Source organism: Hippoglossus stenolepis, chromosome 5 (genome assembly GCF_022539355.2).
Source record: "Hippoglossus stenolepis isolate QCI-W04-F060 chromosome 5, HSTE1.2, whole genome shotgun sequence".
NCBI classification, from domain to species: domain Eukaryota; kingdom Metazoa; phylum Chordata; class Actinopteri; order Pleuronectiformes; family Pleuronectidae; genus Hippoglossus; species Hippoglossus stenolepis.
Genome location: NC_061487.1, coordinates 11,866,194 through 11,878,967, shown reverse-complemented (window position 1 = coordinate 11,878,967; position 12,774 = coordinate 11,866,194). Strand labels below are relative to the sequence as shown.

Below are 12,774 nucleotides of genomic sequence, written 5' to 3'. Positions count from 1 at the left end.
CTTAGTGTAACTTTGGTCTGCGTGTGAAGATACAGAACCAAACATGTCGACTCTCTGAACTCGGAGATGAGAGCTAAACCTGCGCCTGCACGGGACTTTGGGAACAACACCATTTGGGAGGAATACATTGACATCACCTTTGTGGTGGCAAACAGCTTGGTGCTGCTGATGACCTCTGTTGTTGGAATTGCTGCGAACATTTTTGTGATCCTGGCAGTTTATCACCAAAGGTCACTGCAAACTTCGAACAATGCGCTGGTGGTGAATCTGGCGATCATAGACATCCTGCGGTGTGTAATGGACTGCCCCTTTCTCTTGACCATCATTGTGGCTGTGCATCAGTACGGACATGTGGACGAGATGCTCTGTGATGCTCAAGTGGCCTCTTTCTCTTTCTGCTGCTGTATCCAGCTGTTGACACTGGCATGCATCAGTGCAGAAAGGTACCAGGCCATTGCACAACCATTCAAAATACGCCAACGAGGAAAACGGATCAAAGTGCTGATTCCTCTCACGTGGACCTTATCGATTCTGGTGTCTGTTTTTTGTTTCATATTTATAAAGGACTCACCCGTGCACGTAAGGTGCAAAGGATTACAGAGAGAAATGTTAGCCTCCTATGACACCTTTGGACTTTACATGCTGTTCCCACTGTGGGCCGCCTGCTTCGGGCTTATCATTGGATTCTATGCCGGCATATTTGCCATTGTGAGGTCACACAATCGCAAAGTATTCGACAAAGGTACTTTTCCACTCCCTAAGAAAGAAAAAACAGAGGATAAACAAAAGACAGAAGAAACCACGATTGTGGAAAATGGAAAATCTGAGCAAAAGCAGACCTCTCCACCTGCTGCCCAGGTCGAGCCGGTGACTACAGCTGAGGTGTGTTCATCAAAGAAAGATTCTTCAACTGCTCCACTGACCCCAATAAAACCTGCACAATGTGTGTCTGGTTCAGAGAAAGAATTGAAGAACACTGTGGAGATAACAGACTTGGAAACAGAACAGCCGCGCCCTCCTGCAAAGCAGGTTGCAGTGCGACTGCAGACTGAAGAGAAACCATTTAAAACAGAGCAGTCCAACCCCTGTGCCACGAGAGTGGAAGCAAAACCATCAAATACAAGTGCCACTGGCAGTGTTAAGAGCTCAACTGCAGAGCCACAGAAGGTGTCAAGCAAATTTAACACAGAAGACCAAACCAAAGAGAAAGTGAATACTGACAAGGCACCCACTGAAATGACAGGAACCAGCCCCCGTGTTCCCTGCTCAGAAGATCCTGAATCTGTTGCTGTTTTACAGATTAAACCGAAACAGGGCGAGGACAGAAGTGGAGAACTAACCCCGGCTGTCACAGTAGATCAAGTGTCGTCATTACCTCCAGTCTCAGGTAACGCTCCAGAAACAGAGGCTCCCAAAGACAACTTGGAGGTAGAAGGTGCCGTTTGCATGATGCCTTCAAAAGCAAGTAAAGAGAGAGCGAACAAAAAGAAGGAAAGCAAAATGGCGAAGCGTGCTGGTTACATAATTATAACCTTCCTCTTGTTCTGGCTGCCGCTGATCACAACTATCCTGGTGAATTTTGTCGTTCACAAAAACAAGAATACACCGGTGAGTTATCACAGAAGCAAGGATGCAACTTTACAAGCATTTAGTGAAAAGCTGTGACATCACATTTAGGACCAAAAAAAACAAGCAAGTGTGAAGTAGAGATGTGAAGTGTGAAGTATTTTGTGTTTGCGTGTGTGTGTGTGTTTGTGTGTTTAATGACTGACAGCCTTTACAGTCTTTCTGAATGATCTGTAACATTTTCTTTTTAATCCTCTATTTCTCCAGAAAAACATCATGCAGGATGTGGAGATCCTGTCAGTGTCTCTTTCCTGTGTAACGTCACTGACCGACCCCATAATATACGCCGCAGTGAACCCACAGTTTCGCACCGAATTTGACAGAATAAGAAATAAGGTTAAATCCGCGCTCACCTTTGAGTGGCACCAGAACAAATGACCAGTCAATAGTCATTACTTAAAATTGGTCTATTCATTGCATTCAAATCTTAACTAAATTAAATCACACGCACCCAAAGTGTGATTTGTATTTAGGTACATAGGAGGTTTATTATGTTATATGCCGCTGTGTTATCTCAGATTTTCTGCAGGCTGACTTCTCAGCAATTACTTAACACTGCAGAGCTGAGGCGCTGCATGCTGTGAGAAGCAGCCTGGACCAATGCAATCAGCTCAGCGGGGAGGAGGCTGCCGAGTTTTTTTGTCAAACAACCCGGTGAGGCCTGTGCGTCCGTCTCCAGAGACCCTACAGCCTGGACCCACCACTGGGCCAGTCAGGTCCTCACATGTCCTCCAGCATCACCTAATTATCATCCCATCTCCGCCATTAGTGATGCTGTTTGAGCAATCAGGAGACAAACGTTATGAAATCAACCTAATTGTGTTTTAGTTTAAAAAAAAAGAAAAGACATGGCTCATTAAGTGGATGTTTCAGTAGAGCTACAGTATTTATTCTATCCACTCAACCAAATGCACAATGTGTGATTTATTCATCCTTCCTTACCCCTTTATATATGAACCCCATGACAAGATTTGTATTTCATTAAAAGCAAAGTGTTGCAGAATTTACATAACATACCAGCCTCATTGTGATTTCCTTTCTCCATTTTCCAATTTTTACTGACAAACCCCCGACAAGAAGAAGAGACATACTTTTAATAAAACAGAATTCTGCAATGACAGCATGCAAATCCTTAATTCAACCAGGTAACAGACAGAAAGAGAATGCCAACAACTGTCAACTAAATCTAGAAATTAGAGGAGCCAACTCTAAATGCAGTTGATAAAGTTCTGAGATATTTACAATATGAAAAATGTACAAAATGGCCCTTTGACACAGTGCGACCTTGCCTTTGAATGTGGTGATATAACAGGAAATCAGTGGAATTGATGCTCAACCCTCTTTCGTTTGGATTCCCAGGTCAATACTATGTGTGTCCACATTAGGGTTAGTATTAGTTAAGTGCTGCAAAGAACATTCACTTACATCTCTACCTTGGAACCTAACTAATATGTACCCTGTTTTTTTCATTGATGACAATGGCTTCGACATATAGATCCATATCAGAATGTCATATATGTAATCTAACACATATTTTGTGGTTTTGACTTTCACTTGCACATTTCACAGACATGTCAGGATGCGTAGTATATTTTACTCATCAAGCGATGACGTGGACATGTTAATGAGTCAGATAATGAATATTCATAACAGTTATTCATTCCTGTGGATTCATGATTTCTGCATTTACAACAGGGAGGGGACGATTAGAAACCAGTTAATTAGGGTTTTTAAAAAAACAATCTATATAACTGGGTGCTGACTGAAGTGAATGTGCACATAGATTGTTTGAATATTCACAAATATGGCCCCCGGGTAATGAATATGTGCTTTGTCAATTAAGGTCACCAAGCATGACCTTGAAACAACATCTTTTCCTCCTCTGAATCAGAAGACAACAAATACACCAACATTACATATTCAAAAATAAAGTTTTTTTTCTCAGTATGTTTAGGCAACAACAAAAAAAAACACGCAATCCTCAAAACCCTTCCTCGCTCTTCTGTGCTTAATGTAGCAAGATCTGCTGGTCGCTTTTATTCCAAGGCAGCCGTCCACATCATTTTAATACCATGCAGAGTTTGACATCAGATGAGATCACTACTTCAAAAACACCCCCCTCCCCCCTCTGCTAATCTTATAATCCCTCTAGATTATGGCAGGTTGATGCTCGGTGGTCCCTCTCCTCAGCATCTGGTTCTCCTCGAGACCAGTTAGCTGATAAGATAAGCGTGACATCTACAAGGCAGATACTCGGACAATGTTGCTCTGAGAGTACGCGATGGCGGTTGTGGAGCCGTCCCCGTCCGATGAGGTCATCACCGGGGCGGACAGGCGGACCATGGAGGGAGTGATGTAAGCTTCGTCACATTTCAAGGGCACAGTACCATCGAGTTTGGCATTCAGGCAGGAGCGGCTGCAGGAGAGAACACAGGATGAAAGAGGGTGAGAGGCCTGACCTTGTGAATGTGTTACACAAAGCCTGCATCACACAGAGTCCTTTCATAGCGTCTATATTCTAACAAAGCCACACTTAGCAAACAGGCATTCTCCACAAAGAGGGAAAGGAAAAGTAGCTCTTGTTGCTCATTAAGGTATATTTCAGTTTTCAATGTGGACTGCAGTTATTTCTCTTTAAAGTAATTTCTCTATAGAGGCAGTAAAAACTGACATAATAAAAGTGTTTTTTGTTGCATAAAAACACATTTAATTATATGTTTATTTTTTATTGCATGTTAAATCAAATGAAATTATAAGGTTTAATGGTTAGGAATAAAAAATAGCAACAACACGCACAGCCAGGAAGAAAATCTTTTGATGGGTGCTGGATCCACAAAACATCACAAAATTGTTTTGAAATGAGAAAATCTGCGCATACACACAAGTTCCAGTTAAAGGAGTCGAGTTCTCAACCAAATTATGAAATTACATTTTTGTAATGTGAATGTGTAATGTGTTAAAAATAATTCATAAAAATAATAATAATAATAACCACATTTACTTACTTACCCCTTGTGATATTTAGAAACACGGCTACTTTATGTTTTATTTGTCCATATTTTTTTTATATTCAGCTTTGATTATTCTGCAGCCCGATAAAATTGAGGGGAATTTCATCTGTGCTGCTAACAAAAATTGAACACGGCAGCGAGCCCTCTTCGTAGCTACAGTGTCCTCGTTGCACTGAATAATCCACAGAAAAAACTGTCAACAGTTTTCACAGAGATTAGGGACTATAACTTCAGTAGAAAGTCGTTCTAATGAAAATTATTCACAGTTCTGTGGATGGTCCAGAGTGACGGGAACACTGTCCCTGGAAGGATGTGTTGTTCATCACTTTTACATCAATCATCGTCAACAAAAATCTCAGAGGCAAGATACAGAGGCTATAATAAAAACAAAACTTTCCGCCGATACACCAGTCGGTTTATCTGCAGAGCTACTTTGAGGAACTGGCCATTTAAGACTATCACAGAGATGAAATGCTGGTTTGTTTTTGCCTTTACTGTCCCTGCATGGAATCAACAAAGTTTAGCTTGTCTTATGTTACAGGATCAGTGATGTGCATGAGACATTAATATGAGACAGAACAGACGTAGATGTAGAAAGAGGGAAAAGGAGCGAAAGAGACAGCCCACCTGTTGACCACTGGCCTCTCTCTAATCTGTATGGTGCTGAGTTCCTGGTTGTTTGTGCTGGGCAGGCTGAAGCTGCTCTTCTTCCTGTTTCGTCGCGAGCAGCACGAGCTGAGCCGGTGCGGCGACGACGACAACGAGGAGTTGCGGGACCCTGACTTGTTCATCGTGGAGATCTCCATGCAGTTGGCCTGGAACGTCTGCTCGTCCACAAACTCGTGGTTCTGCGGAGGGAAGGCAGTGAGGGAAAATCTGGATTTGATGATGCTCATGAATCACTCTATTAAATCAACGATTGGCTCCGTTAAATAATGAGTAAAGACGTTTCACAGCAGAGACGAAGCAGACTAAGCAGAATCCACAGCGAAATTGTTTAATAATTGGAAAATGAATCATCAAGGGAATATGAAAATATTGGCCCAGATGTCCATATTAAGTGCCATCTGTGAAAACATTCACAACTGTTATCCCTGTGACAAATGAGCGTGACTTGAAGGTCAGCCTCCAAGGATGTCTCCGACTCAGCCGGCAGGTGGCAGAGTGACACCGCGTAGAAGCCGATGCCATGCCCTGAATCGTGCCTCCTTTTTCTTACACCTTCCCTCTGTCACGTCTGCTCTCCTCTCTGCCATCTATAATGCACGTCATGAGAGGCCTGATGTACACATGAGCGCTGCCATCTGAATGGCATGAAGCCTTTATGGAGCTTTTCCACGACAGGAAAGACTTTTACTTGGGGGAGGATGATCTGTGATGAGGAACACTGATTTACTGTCTGCCCATGTCTCCGCACAGGGTTTAGAGCTGCAAGTGTAAAACTTGAGTCACGGCCGAGCATTAAAGAGACTCTTACTTCTCTAAATTATGGATAGTGTAAAATGAAGTGTGCTGGTTTGTTTGGAGGAAATAATGTTACTGACTGGCAGTCATGTTATCTCTAGCATGTTGCTGGCGAGGGGACTCAACATTTCCCAGCCCCATTTAGTGCTATTTTTAACTCGCATGAAATAGATTCTGCAGTTTGTGCATGAATGAAGGAACTTACTTTGTTTCTATTTGCAAAACATGGTAACAGGCTGACACTGCTGGTGATACAGCACAAACTGTCATGGTAATGAAACACTACATAAGAGGAGCTACTTTTTACAGTGAGCCATAGCACGATAGTAGAAAGGTTTTAATTCATGAAATAAAACAAAAATTAGAAGAGAGGGGATTTTACCGTGGTTTTCTCCAGGCAGTGCAGCAGATGATGGTGCTGGATCTCAAAGGGAGGGCCTGTGGCCTTCGCCACCAGGGCTTTTCCTGCCTCCTTGGAGGCCTTGGAACACACAAAGGGAAAAAGAAAAAAGTAAGTGAGCAGGCTCAGACTCTTCATGGAAAGAGAGTGTCAGGCAACGGCTAGGTGATGTAGTGGAGAGTACGAAAAGCAGAGGGTTGAAATGCTGATCTGTAGCACGGCAGCCAATCTACTGAGAACCTAGTGAGATGGGGACGTTTTAGAGCTGCATAGATACACTGACCGATTACAACATGTTTCACGGATGGACTTGGTTTTTTCATTCTTTCGCTGATTTAGGTGAGAAGGACCAGAAAAGTCCACTTAAAACTGAACTCATTTCAGTGCAACAGCAGTGGCACACCTAGACACAGATCGAACAGACTGCACCAAACACAGCACAGATTCCGGAACACGATCACACCACACAATTTGATGAAGCTCTGCACGGCTCCGGGATGGAAGGTATGTTGTGTTAGTCTGCACTACAACCTGGATGCTCTAGAAATAACACACGGAACACACAGCAGATCAGAAACAGAGTTTAGAGGAGATGCAGGCCGAGCCGACAGCCTCCATGGGCGACCTACTGTCCAGGAAGCCTTTGGTTCCCTCCTTCCCCTCCAAACCCTGTTGGACAGACATGCAGAGCTAGGTCATGAGTCAGTGTGACTGTAATGGCTGTGCTCCACCAGCAGGCGAGTATGCCTGCCTGGCCCTCCTGCTGTATGGACAGAGAGAGAGGGTGTTGACGAAGGATGTCGATGCTGCGGCTGAGAGGTGTGATGTAAAAGAGAGGACGATCACACTGAAGCACTGGAATGACAGCAGCCCCCCTGGGTTACAGCATGATAAGCACCCCCTCCCCCTGTGTGTGGTGGCATGGACCCCCGAGCAGAGCAGCATGCAGATGTCAGCGAGGCCCCGGTCAGTCAGCCCCCAAGCCGCTGCTTGGCCCCGTTACCTCCTTCAGTGAGTTGATCAGGAGCCCATTTTGTTTGTAGCGCATATAGGCATTAGTGCCTCGACTCTTCGCAGCACAGATTCTAGCAAGCCGCGTTTTCTGTTTAAACAAACAGACCTCTGTTTTAGCCTCTGACGCTTTGCTGTCACACTAATTGGCTCTGTCTCCCCCCGGCTGCCACAGTATTTAGTAGGGAGAGGCTTTGCTGAAATCTACGATTAGGAAATTCTGCATTAACAAACACTTTCAGAGAAATGCACATATTGCCAGTGAAAAGCTGCTGACACAAAACTCTGAAGATCATTTGTTTAGTCATTGTCACTCCTTTCTTATTTCTTCCCCACTGAAATATACCCAAAGCAAGTCTAGCTCACCCACTACAGACATACACAGAAGCACAATAAAAGATTATTATTCTGGGCGATAGCGTTTGCCCTGTCATTCTGTTGCGTGTGGATAAGACAGAGACAGAAGAGAGGGGCAGATAGAAGCAAAATAAGGAGAGATAGAGAGAAACAGGAAGAGAGCGGCAGAGGAAGGGCGAGAGTCAGTACCCTTTGGGCTCGTCGCTTCTCCGACCGCTGGCTTTGGTGGTAGATGCGGCTGAAGTTTGACACTATGACAGGGACAGGCAAGGCGATGACCAGCACCCCACTCAGAGAGCATATGGACCCAAACACCTTCCCCACGATTGTTTTTGGCACCATGTCACCGTACCTGAAACACAGAAAATAGACACACAGTGAGCACAGCAGCTAGAAAAAACAAGAAGAGGACACATTCTTTTTAAAGAAACCGCTCCGGAGGCTTATTTTATCATGTTAAGTTGTTGTGTGTCTAAAGTTATTTTTAATAAGTCTTGAAATAGTTACACTGACCTTGGATTATTTCACAACTTCAAATACAAAGTTGCACATTTGAAGTGGGTGAGGAATAAATAGGACTTCTGTGAAGTCTCTTCTACCTGGCCTACTTTCTTGATGCCATCGTGATGATCCTTTTTTTTTTCAAAAGCCTGTTTCATATATAATTACACACCTGCTGGCACTGGCTAATGCTTTCAGTTGTGACCGAACGTGGTACACGTCCCCCGTGACCCTCCGTTAGCCAAACAGCTTGTGAAAGATACACGGAGCAGTATCACGTCGAGTAAAAGCAAGAAAGGGGAAGAGAACAGTGTAGTGCTGAACCCTGAAGGGATCATTTAGGTTTGTGGGCCTCAGCAACAGCCACTTTTGTGTTTTGTTCTTCTCTCATCATAATGGACCTTGAATATTGAATGCAGAATTGCAACGAAACCACATTTGAACAATTCACGTTGAAAGATAAAAAGCTCTTTGGAAATGTTTGCACGACACTGATCCGATGGTGTACCTAAGCACAATCATGGCAAATGTTGAACAGGCTACATTCAGCATGAAAAGATTAATGGTTGTATGTGTCATATGTGACTGAATCATCTCCATTAACGGGATTAATTCGCCCGTCTCCTCTCGGGCGTTCAGACCCGTCTTTGCTTGAGCTAAAGCTAAAATCAAACTGTCTTCACGATCTTACGTTCTTTACATTAGAAGACATCTCCAGAGACACTTACCAGGTATTACAACCTTGACCAACACGGTAAACATTCACCCACAAACACTTAAACTCATACACAGAGAGATAATTATCACTCAACACCATAAAATCATAAAAGAAAAAAACACAAGGCAGCAAGTCCTAATTTCTCTGAGGCACAAGCCGGCAAATTATACACACAAATCATGCGAAGATATCCTGCATGTTCACGGATAGCCCTCTACTGGCTAGGCCGCACTGGGTTTTCAAAACAGGTGGAAAGGAATGATTGAGCATGTGTATTTTCTCTTTCTTCTAAACATCCCGGTACGCGCCGGAGAGGACCATGCAGTCCTCAGGATTGCAGGTGTGTGAGATGAATGATCGAGACCCTAATGCGCAAATGACCTGAGAAGACCATTACCTCCGGAGAGTAAGATGAATGCAGGTAGGAAAGGACATCAGCATTGCTCAGTGGCTGTGACAGCAGATCTCTCAAGTGAGGCAGGGTAATGTGAATGTATCGCTACACGGGAGGTTGACTATTTCATAAATGAAGTTGTCTAATGCCCACGGCCGTCTGCCTGAGTCATTAGCCTCCGGTTCCTATCACGTCGGGCCCAAACAGCCTGGGTCTTTACAGAGCTTGGGCGTGAAGATGTAAAAGTGGACATTTTAATATCACGCTTGATGGGACCTCATGTACAACAGTTTGCTTTCAGTTTCAGAGATGTCTGGATATGTTCTAATTTAGGTTCATTGCAGGTCAGATCGTTTATAGATCGAAACCAGACGAGGTGTAAGTTATCATAAATTCTGAAAGTACTGTTGATGGCTATTAAGAGATCCACATAAAAATGCAGGGCTGCATTGCATCATTTAAATGTGACTGCTCACATGTGCTTCATTCCAATGGGAGGAGCGGCGAGATGCTGCTGCTGGTTGAGGAAATAAGTCTGAACAGTCAACTGTGGAATACAATGTATTGCGGTTCTTCCGGCAAGCATCGTCTTTTGAAAGCAAAGCATAGTGGTGAGCAGGTGAAAAAAAAAGGAGCAAGCGCACTCTGGAGAGGGGCACTAACAGTGATGGATTGTTCATAAGGGGGAAGCTGAGATACACAAAGCTCTGCCTCCTGGATGATGGCAGAGGTAGGAATTAACAGCACTGAGAGATTAAAGTAATGTTCCTGCTTTGTTCTTGTTGTCTACGACTACCAGGTACCCACGTTCGCTACCCTGAGCTGACATGGGAGAGACACAAAGATGGATGGCCAGATCTTTATCCACCCTGCAGAGGAGGAAGAGGGGTGTCGGAATGACTGAGTATCAATTCCCCAGTTCCACCCACCTGAAACCATACTGTGCTCGCACTCTTGCCACTCTTAAAAACAGCGCATCCTGTGTGGAATACGGTGCGATGACAGCATTGCAGATGAAGCCCAGCGCAGTGAGAGAGAGAGAGAGAGGGAGAATGAGAGAGAGAGAGAGTGGGGGTTCGCCTCAGACATTGTAGGAGAAATGTCAAGACTAAAGAATATTTGAATTCCAGAAACGGGAAATGAATGTCCCCCGTCCGGCTTGGATAATAGACCAATAAAACATTAATGAGTCCCTGTATCAACCTGCGTGGCAGAGTTTGTGCAGCTGACCTTAAAAGCGGTGCGGTGTTCCATCAGGAGGTGGTCGGAGACAGATTTCTGTACATGACCTCACCGCCTCACAGCGAGCACCGACACCAAAAGACATGGACACGCCCAAGACCCACACATGGACACACACATAGACAGTCATATAGTGTGTGTGTGCGTGGATGTGCCCGTGTGCATGTGCGTGTGTGTATTGTGTATGTGTAATGTGTGCTCATGTAATGTGTGTGTCTTGTGTGTGTGTGTGTGTGTGTTGGTGTGTGTTAATAGGCGTTAAAGCCATGTGTGAATGTGCGTGTGTGTACATGGGCATATATGTATGTGTGTGTGCATTTCTATGTGATGGGGTTGTGTGTGTGTGTGTTTGTGTGTGTGTGTGTGTGGCTGTGTAATGTGTGCTTGTGTAATGTGTGACTTTGTGTGCCTTTAATTTGACATCTACTTAAACCAAACCCTCTTCCCAAAAAAGCAATCTTGTTCCCTAATTGTCTTCCAGAAGCCTGAGTCTGAAATCTGATCAGCCATCTGGTTCGAGGGAACGGACAAGAAAAAAAAACACATATCTGGATGACTTTACGTATGTTTAATTTGTTTTATTTCTTTTCTTAGAGAAAGGACAAATCTCTTTTTTTTCTCCAATCAAACAAAATGTTTTCAGGCAGTATGAGAATAAATTGTAAAAACCTGACCTTTTCGTGGTCACCAGAGCTGCTACACCTACTGCACACAGACAAACCAGCCTACTGAAGTGTTTGGAGGTTGGCGGGAGACAAACCTCTCTAAAGTGAGAACAAGCTCCAGTTTTTGATGTAATCATAGAGGTCTGAAGTAAGTCCCGCTGTGCCACCAACTCACTCGCCTGCCAGTTGAGATCATCGCCAACAGCTTAGCAGTGCTGACAATTAGGATCCAAGAAGGATTGTGGCAGATCTTTCAGCTGAGAGGGCTTTGTCAACAGCGTTCAAATCCAATCATCCACTGGCACCTCTGTCATGGGGACTTCTAGCTTCCTCTTCCTGGGTTTTACCGTGAAATCGCCTCTTGCGGAAATATCTCTAGTAAAGTGCATTTACAAAGGCAAAGGGAAAGAGAGATGCTGGCATTGTTCAATCCACTGATGCAAGCGATCAAGGTCAAGGTGTTCAAATAAAGACAAATCCTGTGATGAAGGAGCTAAAGCTGCCAGGCTGCAATGAACCGTCCCATTTAATTCATCATTGGAAAGACATTCAATCTCTATTTCATCAAACTTCACTTTGATATACTCCTCTGATGTTTCAATGAGAAGCAATGGAAAGAAACTAATTTGATTAATACATTAAGCATTTTGACTCATCAGCTGATTGGGATGGAGATGAATTAAGCGCACTGTCCTATCTCAATGCACCATCTACACGCCTTGTTTCATGGCTGTAATTATTGAGGGGCCTGCAATCTCATAATCTGAATCTCAAATTAATTTCAATCTCACCTTGTTCCATGAGACTGGTTTACTTTCACATCCCGTTCAGCGTTTGTCTCTTATTATCTGTGGAATTGTCCTGAGACACATTCGTTGGACTAACTGGCCACTGTTGGGTCACGGTGAACTAACAAGGCAATGCTCATTGAGATAGTAAAACGAGACATTAATTTGAAAAAGCAATTAATCAAGAAAAAAATGTCAAGATCAACACATTTAAATCTGACAAAGCATTATTTATTTATTTTTTATCAAAAAGATAATGAATTCAAACCTGCTTGCAGCATCAAGTATCCACAGCTTGTCTTTGATCATTCTGTGAATGCATGGTTTTCTGTTTGACCTTCACCAAACACACAAAGCTCCCATCAGGGCTTTCTGAGGTAATTCACTCGTTCAGTTTCACAGTTCAATGACTTCCACCGCACAGACAATCCCTCAAAACCTACGAGACTGAAAACTGTCAATTATCCTGAAACTCTGATACCGTCACTGACTGTACCAATCAAAAGTTGATAATGACACAGAGGGGCATTAAAATCGTGCCGGGACACGGGACGAAGGAAAGGTCGGGAAGTATCAGATACTATATCAGCAGAGGTG

General features: G+C 43.8%; 2 protein-coding genes across 3 annotated transcripts in view; one reads left to right on the top strand and one right to left on the bottom strand.

Annotated features, from left to right (window-relative positions):
• Positions 1-25: 25 nt before the first annotated feature.
• Positions 26-2,107, top strand: LOC118109427 (dopamine D2-like receptor). The gene is made up of 2 exons (XM_035156535.2): positions 26-1,608; positions 1,834-2,107. Exons 1-2 carry the CDS (start codon positions 67-69, stop codon positions 2,002-2,004), a joined length of 1,713 nt encoding a protein of 570 aa, XP_035012426.1. The 5' UTR covers positions 26-66; the 3' UTR covers positions 2,005-2,107.
• The window catches only part of LOC118109669 (potassium voltage-gated channel subfamily D member 2), a 35,964-nt gene continuing 24,619 nt past the window's right edge, over positions 1,430-12,774 (bottom strand). The window contains exons 3-7 of one of the 2 annotated variants that reach the window (XM_035156961.2): positions 8,059-8,221; positions 7,505-7,603; positions 6,484-6,582; positions 5,265-5,485; positions 1,430-4,042 (exon numbers count right to left, since the gene is read on the bottom strand). In XM_035156961.2, the coding sequence (XP_035012852.1) occupies positions 3,865-4,042; positions 5,265-5,485; positions 6,484-6,582; positions 7,505-7,603; positions 8,059-8,221 (760 nt within the window). In that variant the 3' untranslated portion in view covers positions 1,430-3,864. The remainder of the gene's footprint in view (positions 4,043-5,264; positions 5,486-6,483; positions 6,583-7,504; positions 7,604-8,058; positions 8,222-12,774) is intronic. The other variant, XM_035156962.2, reaches the window with a different exon arrangement.

Coding starts and splice junctions, on each gene's coding strand:
- LOC118109427 (XM_035156535.2), top strand. CDS start 67: ATGAGAGCTAAACCTGCGCCTGCACGGGACTTTGGGAACAACACCATT. Junction 1,609..1,833: donor ACAAAAACAAGAATACACCG/GTGAGTTATCAC, acceptor CTATTTCTCCAG/AAAAACATCATGCAGGATGT.